The sequence below is a fragment of the Plecotus auritus genome, assembly GCF_963455305.1.
Source record: "Plecotus auritus genome assembly, chromosome: 1".
Classification (NCBI taxonomy): Eukaryota; Metazoa; Chordata; class Mammalia; order Chiroptera; family Vespertilionidae; genus Plecotus; species Plecotus auritus.
In genome coordinates, this window is record NC_137770.1 from 194,672,448 (window position 1) to 194,684,587 (window position 12,140).

At 36.6% G+C, this 12,140-nt stretch overlaps 1 protein-coding gene across 1 annotated transcript in view; it reads right to left on the bottom strand.

Annotated features, from left to right (window-relative positions):
* CFAP299 (cilia and flagella associated protein 299) overlaps window positions 1-12,140 on the bottom strand; it is a 576,588-nt gene that overhangs the window by 341,159 nt on the left and 223,289 nt on the right. Inside the window, exon 3 of the mRNA XM_080666796.1 lies at window positions 5,390-5,480. Within this exon, the coding sequence (XP_080522922.1) occupies window positions 5,390-5,480 (91 nt within the window). The remainder of the gene's footprint in view (window positions 1-5,389; window positions 5,481-12,140) is intronic.

Below are 12,140 nucleotides of genomic sequence, written 5' to 3' on the forward strand. Positions count from 1 at the left end.
CTAATAATTAGATCTTTCCAAAATATGTTGTATTGTGTTGTAGTTTACTATAAAATCACTTGGGGTCTGTTTTGATACAAGAGTAGAAAATAGAAAATTAAGCTTGAAATGGTGCCTTTGATACAAAGATGTGTATTCTGCTGATTATAATAATACACCAAATTCAAAGGCCTGAAAAATGGCTATCCTATCTAATAAAAGAATAATATACGAATTGACCATCACTCCAACACACAAGATGGCCACCCCCATGTGGTCAAAGATGGCTGCCCCCATGTGGACACAAGATGGCCACCACAAGATGGCCGGCAGGGGAGGGCAGTTGTGGGTGATAAGGCCAGCAGGGGAGGGCAGTTAGGGGCAACCAGGCCTGCAGGGGAGGACAGTTTGGGGGGACCCAGGCCTGCAGGGGAGGGCAGTTGTGGGGGACCAGGCTTGCAGGGGATAGCAGTTGCAGGGGTACCAGGCCTGCAGGGGAGGGCAGTTGTGGGGAACCAGGCTTGCAGGGGAGAGCAGTTGGGGGGGACCAGGCCTGCAGGGGAGGGAAGTTGGGGGCAACCAGGCCAGCAGGGGAGGGCAGTTAGGGGTGACCAGGCCAACAGGGGAGGGCAGTTAGGGGCAATTAGGCAGGCAGGAAGGTGAGCAGTTGAGAGCCACCAGTCCTGGATTGTGAGAGGGTTGTCGGACTGCCCGTTTAGGCCTGATCCCACAGATTGAGCCTAAACAGGCAGTTGGACATTCCTCAAGGGGTCCCAGATTGGAGAGGGTGTAGGCTGGGCTGAGGGACACCCCCCCCCCCGCCCCTGTGCATGAATTTTGTGCACCGGGCCTCTAGTATATTATATTTAAAGTTAGCAAGCTATGAGACTGACAAGATTCCAGTTTCCCAATCAGTGACCATATACCCAACATTTGATGGTAACTATTTAGCATTCTGAATAAAAGTTAAATTTAGGGCCTTCTCTGGGGGTTAAAAAAAATCATGAGGATGTATTTAAACATTTGGAGGGACAATGCATTGAAAATAGATATAAACTTGCCACAGAGCTATCTCATCTTCCCAAATCCAGATCCACCAGCCTACTTAGCAGAAGTGCCTATCACCTCCTTCTTCTCTTCAGCTGCAATCACACTAGAAGCTTCTGCTCCCCTCAAAGGCAAATCCTTTCATAGTGATCTGGATCCCACCCTCCTTTGGAATTCTCTCCATAAAGCTTTCCCTTTCTCTCCTACACCATCAATACCTCTCTGTCTACTTGATCATGCTCATTAATGGAAGACACAGGCTAATATTAATCCTTCTTAAAACACAACAAAACAACTTCCTGGACTCCAAGCCCTATACCAGCTGTTGCACAGTGTTTACGCTACACTTCATTGCAAAATTCCTCAAAATTAGTTGCTTCTCCTTATCTTCGTTTATACACTTTTTGGTTTTCTCTACCTACTCCAATGAAATATTTAACCACGGCCATCCACTGAAACAGCCCTCACCATGGTTCATTGAGCCATAAACAATAGCAAATCAATTTTGGTGGGTTGAATTGTGTAACCCCAAAAGAGATGTTGAGGTCTTAACTCCTGGAACCTGTGAATATAACCTTATTTGGAAATAGCTCTTTGTATATGTAATAAAATTAAGATGGATTCATATTCAATTGGGGGGGTGGTCATCCAATATGCTCTTCTTTTTAAGAGCAGAAGACAGACACCCAAACGCACAGGGAGAATGCCATGTAATGATGGAAGCAGAGATGAGAATGATGTTTCTATAAACCAAAAAATTTCAGTGATTGCTGGCAAAGCTAAGGCAAAGGCATAGGACAGATTCTCTCCTAGGTCCTTCAGAGAGAGCATGGTTCTGCTGACACATTGATTTCCCACTTCTAGTCTCCAGAACTGTGAGACAATAAATTTCCTTTGTTTTAAGCCACCCAGTTTGTGGTAAGTGGTTATGGCAGCCATGGGAAACTATATGTCATCATACTTAACCTGTCAGCAGCATTTGAGATGGTGAGCATTCATTCTTTCAAATTTGTTTCCTTTCCCATATTTGTAGCATCACTCTCATTTGATTTTCCTCATACCTACTACTTCCCAGTATCATTGTCTGTCTCTTCCACACATTCCAGATCTCAAAATGTTGGAATGTCCTAAAGATTTTTATAGGACTTCAACTTTTTTACCTATATTCTCTGCCTAGTAAACTTTTGCAAGTCCATGACTTTACATACCACTGAGAGAATGAGAACTTTCTATTTAGATTTATATTCCAACCAAGACTTCTCCCCTAGGGTCCAGACCAATATATGTAAATGACCAATCAACTTCTCCACTTGGATATCAAATAGGCATCAAAAAATAATATAGCCAAAGCAGAAGTATTTCATTACTGATTCCTGAAATCAGCACTCCTCAGAGTTCCCCTGCCAAAGTATCACCATCATCCATCCACCTGCTTGTTAAAGCCAAAAACCTAAAAATCATCCTGATGTCCTCCTTAATATTTCATATGCAATCCATCAGTGAGTCCTGTCTGATCTTCTTCCAAAACATAGACATGATGTTTCCCTCTATTTCAACCTTTACCATTCTGTTTTAAATGTCATCTCTTGCTGGCTGATTACAAGAGCTTTCTAACTTCTCCTGCCTCTGCTCTAATTCTCTTTCCTACATCTCCATCCCACCTGGCAGCTGGGAGATCAATCTTTTGGCAGTGTAAACCAGATCAGGTCACTTCTTCAATTAAGACCATCCATTGACTCTCTATTACAATAATAAAATAATAAATATAAAAATTAAACTTAAATAATAGAATCAAAATTTCTTAGAACCTATAAGATCTAGCTGCTGACCCCTCTCTGATTGCATCTGTCTTTATCATCCCCTTCAGTAACTATATTCCAGCCATTCTGGTCTTCTTACCATCTCTTAAATATGCCATGATTTCTTTTATCTCAGGAGAGTTTAATACACCATTCCTCTAAAATATTTATCAGTGTAAGGTATTTCTCCCTTCAAATTCCATGGCTATATTCTCCATGTCATTCAAGTCCTATCAGATGTCACCTCCTCAAAGTGATTTTTCTGTATACAGTAGTTAAAGCAACGAAGTACACTATTCAATGACACTCTATTTCGTTTTCTAATTTTATGTTCTCCAAAGCATCTTTTCAGAGCTGAAATCAATTGTTCCATGTTTATTTCACTTACTTGTTTTCTGTATTCCTTTCTAAAATATAAACTCTTTAAGGTAATAAAATCTGCAGTGCCCCAGCAGGTGCAAAAGAAATATGTGTTGAGTGATTGAAAAATGGGTGAAAGTTGGGCAAGAAAATACATAAGTGTATCATTTAGGAGGCTGTTATAGTAATTTATTTAAGATATAATAGGGATTTAAATCAATTAAATTATAGTTGAAATGGTGAAAAGTGAAGTGATTTGACTTATATTTAGGAGAACTAGATGGGAAGTATACCATTGTGGTAAAAAAACAACAACAACAAAAAAAAAAAAAACACGGGCTTACGCTCGCTAAAGCTGTTTGCACTTGTTGGTACTAGCGTCTAACGTGAACCATTTTTTTCAAACCTATAGAATCTGATTTCCATCCTTATTATGAATGAAATTTGTACTTGTCAAATAATTTTTTAAATTATTTTAACTGCCCTGGACAGTGTTGCCCCATGGTTAGAGTGCTGGCCTTCCCACTTAAGGTTAGCGGGTTCAGTTCTTGGTCAAAGGCATGCATTGGGTTGCAGGTTCACTCCCCACCCATGGTTGGGACGTGTGTGAAAGGCAACCAGTTTATGTGTCTCTCTCACACTGATGCTTCTTTCTTTCTTCCTGTTTCTCTCTCTCTCTCTCTCTCTCTCTCTCTCTCTCTCTCTCTCTCTCTCTCTCTCTCTCTCTCTCTCCACCACTCCCTTCCTTCTACTTTCTCTGAAAAGCAATGGGAAAAAAATATCCTCAGGTGAGGATTAACAAAAATAAAAAATAATAATTTTTAAAAATTATTTTAACTTTTCAATTACAGTTGATACACAATATTGAATCAGTTTCAGCTGTACAACATAGTGATTAGACATTTATATAACTTACGAGGGGAACACTCCAACATTTCTAACACCCACCTGATAGCATACATAGTTATTATAATATTTTTTTGCTATATTCCCTATGCTGTACTTTACATCCCTGACTAGATTTTAAAATATATATATACATGTTGCCAAACACCATGGATTTTTTTCAGTCCTTATCGTGTTTAATCATTAATGATCATTTGCTCCCACTTGATAGTCATTATCATGGATTCCTGTGACACCACATTTTTCTGCCTTTCTTCTCATCTTTCTGGCTTATCTTACTATTTAGAGTTAGATAAATTCCACATTTTTCTATTGTGATTACAAGGCTCTCCAGAGTCCAGTCTCTGCCCATATTTCCAACTTCACATGTTTAAACCTCACTCAGCCCTCTTCGTTCAAGAAGCTTTCCCAGATTTCAAGTCCAGGTTAATTCTATACAGTTATATAGCTAAGACACGATGTTTTTCTTTGTAAAGTACCTTGACAACTTTTTCTGTATGTAAAATTTTCAAGGGACCTAAGAAAAATTCCAACTTTTTTAGTGAGAACACTTTGGTAAAACAGACCTCCGTATTCACATATTTTTTTCCTGTTGCTCTAAATGTTTCATCATGCTACTATGATTATTTTTCTGTAAGTCACTTATAACAGTTTCAGCATACAGCTATATTCTTGACTTAGAACATTTTAAGACTCACAGAAGACTTATCACTAATATATTAACAATGAATAAAAGTAAATACATATTCTAAATAATATTAGAAACTTGACATATTTGAAACTGGCAAATGTTTTAATAAAGCAAGAGCATGTTCTCCTTGAATTATTCAAAATCATGTCACTCATTACATGGTTCTATCACAGCCTCCAAGGTAGGACTAGGAGGCGGACTCTAGGACTATCTTCTAGAGGTAACATGAAATCAGGTAGTTGGGGGCACAACATGACTTGGAGAAGCCTACTAGGTGGTTGAGCAGAAAAGCAGTAGGGAATTTCAATGAAGGATTAACACAGAGTTGGGGGTGACAACCGTCTGCCAAGTATAGGTATTTTTTCTGCAATAGATGTATAGAATCCTTTTTTTTTTTCACAATTTGGCTACTTGGACAGATATAAATTAGAATAAAAATGTTCTACATATATGCCTATAATACATAAATAATAAAAAGCCATATTATAGCCCCCATGAATTACCTTTGGGGAAGATATTAAAAGTTCTCTTATTAACTAAGTGTATGTTATATGCTAACTATGCCATTAGTGTACACATTTTTTACTTGTTGGATGAATGTACTCACGCTCACTTTCCCATTGCGATTGTCTTCTTCTCTCACTGCCAGAGCTTTCAGAAAATTTTCTTGCAGGTTTTTACCAGCACTCGTTAATGTCCTAGAAAAAGCAGGTCTCCGATTATAACATATTAGATAACAAATATATTTAGAACACTCTGGGGACAAAAATTATGCTTCTTCATTCAAATGAGAATTTTCTTATAACACTAATACTATATATACATGTTATATATAGTCACTATAAACCAGATACAATTATTATAACCTAGATTTCTCAATTTAATTTCATACAGTTATAGCCTTCATTTATGAGTAATTGCAATGAAGTCTACAAGTAATATACATGCCCATATCATGTATATTATGGGCATGATTCTCTCTCATCATTACTCATGCCAGATACAGTGAATTTCATTTACATGCTCTTTTCATTTTTTTTGTCACAACATGAAAAGTCAATACATTTACACTTCACATGGTAACCACAATAATTTTATTTTTACCCAAAGTAATTTTACATTTATTATAATATAAGTACAGTTTATTTATTCACTATACAAAAATTAAAATACTACACAGCTAAGCCAATTCAGTCACTGGAACTGAGTATTAAGTTTAGCTCTATGATAAAGATAATCAAGGCAAGAAAGAAAACTAGGTTGAATTATCTCTGTCATATAAACAGAAGCATTAAGAATGTAAGATAGAAATGCCTTTCTCTAGAAGTAAATTTTAAAGAAAATTTATCACAAAAGTCTGAATCCAGCAGCACTGAACCACATAATGAAGAGTGAGTCCAAAAGTGATTTACAATATAACAATCCTTTCCTTATATCGCAGGTTCCCATACATTCAAGAAATCTTTTTATTATTTGACAACTATGTACCAGGAATTATGACAGACACTAAGATGAATGAGAGAAATATAATTCATAATTCCTGCTCTCACAGTGCCTGTGGTCTCATAGTGGTGCCGGATACATAAACATTATAATGTCATACTATGAGATAACTATAATAGAGATATGCATATGTATCAGAGGAGTTAAGAGATATATACTATCTATTCAAGCAAAAGTCACTTAAGCTTTAAAGCAACTATTAAACTAAATGTTAAAAGATGAGACACACCAAGCCAGTGTGGCTCAGTGATTGAGCGTAGACCTGTGAACCAGGAGATCACGGTTTGATTCCTGGTCAGGACACATGCTTGGGTTTCAGGTTCGATCCCCAATGTGGGGCATGCAAGAGGCAGCCAATTGATGATTCTCTTTCATCATTGATGTTTCTATCTTTCTCTTCCTCTCCTTTCCTCTCTGAAATAAATGAATATGTATTTTTTTAAAAAAAGATGAGACAAGATTAGCCAGGTTGGGGCAGGAAGGGGGGTAGCAGAGGAAGAGAGGTATCAGTAACTACAAAGGAAAGACAAAATAGACACATAAAACTGCAGGGCGCCCTTAAATAATCACAAAGCAGTCAGAAGGTAAGTGCGGGAAGTGAGGGAGAAACTGTATAATATTAATGAAAGCTAACATTTTTAAAGACATACTGCTATAAGCATTTAGTTAAGGCTACACAGCTGGTAGGAGCAGAACCTGTATTCAAACCTAGGTGGTCTGATTCTAGAACTCATTCTCATAACAGGATATGCTGCCCTTCCACAAAGGCCTGGATGCTACTTTAAGGACCGTGAACCTTGTCTTCCAGAAGATGCTGAACCACGAAGGTCTTATGCAAGGAATTTAAAATGTCAAGTTTGTGTTTTAGAAAGAATATTCAGTAGCTATGAGAAATATAGCCTGGAGGACAGTAACACTGGGAGGATTAGTTAGGGGGCTGTTACTAAGCCTTACTAAGATGCAGACCTGATTTAAAGTGGTGGTGGTAAGGATAGGAAGGGATAGGTGTGAAAAATATTTAAGAGCTAAAATGGACCTGGTTATTTCTTTTTGTGAAGAATTAAAGAGAAATGGCTATCAGCTTTCATTAACTCAATATAGACATGTACAACATGTAACTTACTAATTATTTTGTTGATCTAGAAATGCAACACTTTAAATTGATCATAACTTATCAGCTTTTGTTTTATTTTTGTTTGTTTTTTAGCTTTACATGCCTTAGTTTGGTGTTAATATCAACTAATAACCCAAACCTCTGACTACACATAAAAATCGGTACCAATGAAGAGAATCAGATATTTGAGACTTTTTCAACTCATTGTTCTGTACAAAAGTGAGTCATCCATATTACAATATACCCATACACTGCTTTTTGTTTTAATATATTTTTATTGATTTTTTACAGAGAGGAAGGGAGAGGGATAGACAGTTAGAAACATCCATGAGAGAGAAACATCGATTAGCTGTCTCCTGCACATCCCCCACTTGGGATGTGCCCACAACCAAGGTACATGCCCTTGACCGGAATCGAACCTGGGACCCTTCAGTCCACAGGCCGACGCTCTATCCATTCAGCCAAACCAGTCAAAGCTCCCATACACTGTTTTGATATTCAATCTCTAAGATATCAAATTTATGTTGTCAGTTACTTGGCGCCAAAAAACATATTGTTTCTTCATTGCTCACAGGATAACCTCATCACTTGGTCAGTTTCTACCTGATTTTCTGCTTATGGTCTACATTTAAAACCAGAATCAGTAAGAAATTCTCTGTGAAGTTTGAACAGAGAATTAGTTTGACAAGTGCACCAGTCAGGACTGGTTAGGTTATGCTATAGTAACAAATGGCCCAAACCTCACAGGTTTACAGTTACAAAGACTTGTTTCTCAATAGTGCTCTGCATCAATAGCAGGTTGACTGTGGCTCTTTACCTTGGAGGAATGTTCAGATACGCTGATAAAATAGCCTTTATCTGACACATCTTTGATTAGTGTGTGGAGGGAAAAGAGGATCTGGCCACACACTGGCCCTTAGAACAATTGCTTGTAAGAAAAACATGTCAATCACTCCCACTCAAATTGTATTGCCCAAAGTCAGTGCCAAAGCCAAGCCTGAAATCAATGGGATGGGAAAGCATAATCCTGCTCAAGGCAGAGTAGCAATATTTATATATAGTCTGTGTACCCCTCACTTGATAGTAGTTAGCTAAGCAAGCAAGATGAATAAGGAAAACACTTCTTGAGTGAAATTTAACAGTACAGAAACTTGTTAAATAATGTGGTTCATTGCAATATAACCAAATAAAGACCTGTGTGAAAATAAAAATAACTAATTATACGCCTCAAACACAATGTTCCCTTAAAGACCTAAAAGCTTCTAAAATTATGGGTGAAAGAATAAAATACACTTTGGTATGTGGTCTTCTCTGACAGTGGTAGACAACTGTTGTTTTTGCCACCCCAACATCCCTCCACTTTTATTGGTAATAGAACCCTTATATTTATTTGGGCAATGCTCCCTCCCACATTCTATAACTTGGTAGAACAGTCAATCAAGGTAACTGCTTACTCACAGCTCTTAATCCCCAAACCTCAGCTAACGAATATGACTCAGCTTGACCAATGTTGCTTCACTTTATGAGAATATACAGCATAAACAGAGACTCAGGATGAAAAGCTACTGGCCTTCATTCCTACTACACAGCCTCCTCATCCAACATTTTCTTCAAATCTGTGATAATCAGTGCTCCTCCAATAAAATAAACTGAATAAAAAAAACTCCTTTTTTTATTCAGTTCATAAGAATTGGCTTCTACTGCTCACAGTAGAACAAAACCAAAACTGATACAGTGGTTATCTAGCTAAGACACTTCAGAGTTCTTAAAGGTTTCCATAGGGCAAATCAACCCCTTACCCACCCGACCTCCCCAAACATACCTTGTTTTATTGTAAATCTTTAGAACGTTACAGATAAGTTAAAGTCCAATTTTATCACCAACCACAATCCCAAAACACCAAAGTAACCATCAATATCAGCTTTGCATGCATCCACCAAGGTTATTTTCTACAGTTTACATATATATTTGTGTACCCACAAAAACATATATAGCATTATTTGGTTCTTCACTTCATTACATAATTTGTAGCTTACTGTTTCATTGCATTGTTGTTATTATTCCTGGGAATCATTTATTAGAGGAAGGTCAAAATCATCCCCAGGGATATTAGACATGAAAAGCCAAAAGAACAGATTTCTAAGTACCATTCACTAAGAGGGAAGAAACTCCTACTATGCTGCCAGGCCTGGCTCACTCACCAATGGCTGAGGTTTTTAAGAAATATCTGGCAAAAGAGAAAAAGGAAGCAAAAACAGTAGAACTCTTGCTGCCTCTGGACTACAACAGACCCTGTTTTTCTTTCTTCCATGAAAATGGAAGTTCCATTTTTTTACCTGGACATGTAGCTTTCTGGAATAAAGACCACATTTCCTAGCCTGTCTTGCAGCTATTTATATCCATATGACTAACTTTTCCACAATGGTATCTTAGTGAAAATGATTTATAACTTCTAGGAAGTGTACTTAAAAGGGAAGGGTACCCTTCTTCCTAGAGTTGGAATGCAATATAATGACTGTTGCTCCAGCTGCCACCTTGACTTAAATTGGAGGCCACTATTATGGGTAATAGTGGATTCCCGACACCTCGGAGCACCAACCCATCCTTGATTGACACCATATGCATTTCTGGAATACAGGACTGAAAAGAGTTTAAATTTTGTTTCAGCTACTGTGCTTTTGTTTATTTCTAGTATTTTTAACTAAATCTAATCTAAGCAGGTACATTCACCATGTGAGATCTGCTCACCCTTCAGAAAAAGATGCTGTTGTGGAATTGACTTGGTAATCAAAGTGGACTTGAACCTTATCTATAATATTGTAAGGATTCCCCAGGAGACTATATTACTTATATAATTAAAATTAGTTATTTTTAAAATAGCCATAAAGTTAAACATTTTAAATGGAAACATGAAATAATGGGAATTAAACTGAAATATAAGATGGGACATCAGTCTTTAATTCCTATTTATTTACCAACTCACTACATTCTTCTGATGGGCTCAACAATTTCTAAGCCCCTAGCAGCAGTAAAACTTGTGATTGAAAATGATCATGCTCTATCATCAACTGCCAATCATAATAATTTATAATCAGTCTAAGAAACGTGACCATTATACTGACAATACTTTGAGATTATACTGCTCCTCTTTTACTATTACGCAAGTCGTACATACACAGACTTACATTATTTCCTATAACATCGATGAGGAATATAAAAGTATTTTTGTTACATACATTGGAAATAAAAAGGATAAGTCTATAACCCCTAAACTATTTGCAGCAGAGTAAAAAAGTTATATAAATAATCAATTATTATACCATACTGCATCTGAGAACCTGAAACTTTTCAGCAAGGGGAAATATTAGAAAATAAAGTTAACATAGAGTGTGTGGTTAGGAATTCTTAAATCTTTAACATGCATTACTCTTACTTAACTAGATTTATTTAACACTGACCTGAGAAACCTTGCCTGAATAAATATTACAGAAAGAGTTACTTCCTTGTGAAGTGAAGTAGGTCTGTTACAAAATCTCAGGGTCATACATTTTATAAAGACAAATACTCAGCTTTGTTGTTCACACTCCACCACTTTCAAAATGGGGTAAAAGTTACATGGATGAGTTAATTTTTACCAACCTTGTTTAATCATTAGCTAAACATGTTTATATAATCCTACATGAGAGACTATAAATATATTTCCAATCCTCAACAACTAGGCTACTGGTTTTATAATTTAATTATGTTGTTTGTGTCCCACACATAGTTTCTTTACCAGACTAACATTCAAGGGGAAATATTTAAAATGATCATGCTCTCAGAAAAAAAAAAGAAAGAAAGAAAACTATTAAAATAGAAACTTATTATCAAGAATTATTTTCATAAGAGTTCACTTATTTTAAATATAATAAAGTCTGTCATTAAATACTTAGGACATTAATCACCTTAGTACTCTAAATGTATGATTGTGAGTATTCTAATAGGAAGGTTTGATTCATCATTGTGATGTATTCCAATAAGCAATTTCTGAATAATCACTAAATCAAATCTGAGATTATATCTATTTTAACACAATACTTTTTTATCTATTTGGAAGTCTATGTACTAGTTTCTATGCTGCATTTTGAAACCATTTCAATTATCCTCAAATCAAGCCCTAAAGGAGGATATGTTTATTTTTACTTTAAAGATTATTGTAATGAGCAGGAATTCAGTCTTTAATCTAGACATCATCATTCCCAAGGCTTTATTCTTACATAGTGAAGCCTCACAATATATCAAAGCATCATATCTATATAATGTATTTTCACATCAGGAAAACAATGAGAATGGACTGGGGAGAAGAAACCGGGTGGCAGGATCAGGGGTGAGGAAAGATATGCAATCTTCACCTTGGGTGTGCTCCTGGGAGTTACCAGAGTCTGGTCTTGAGACCTCTGTGGAAAGCTAATCAGCCTTATTCACTGTTCAAATCACCATTCAAGTCTAGACTGGAATTCAGATCAGCTGGTCTGTTCAGAGTGAATGTTGATTTCTTTTAAAGCCAGTGAACTCAGATGTAGCCTAAATTTCACATTTCTAGAGTTTACATTCTACTCATTAGCACTTGTTTGAATATATACTTCAACCTCTCTGTGCCTCAGATTAAGTGATGTTTTTATCTACTCAGTTTGAAAAAATTTAGTGGAGAGTAAAGTAAAAAATACTAGATGAGTAAAAGTTTATTATAAAAACTCTATGG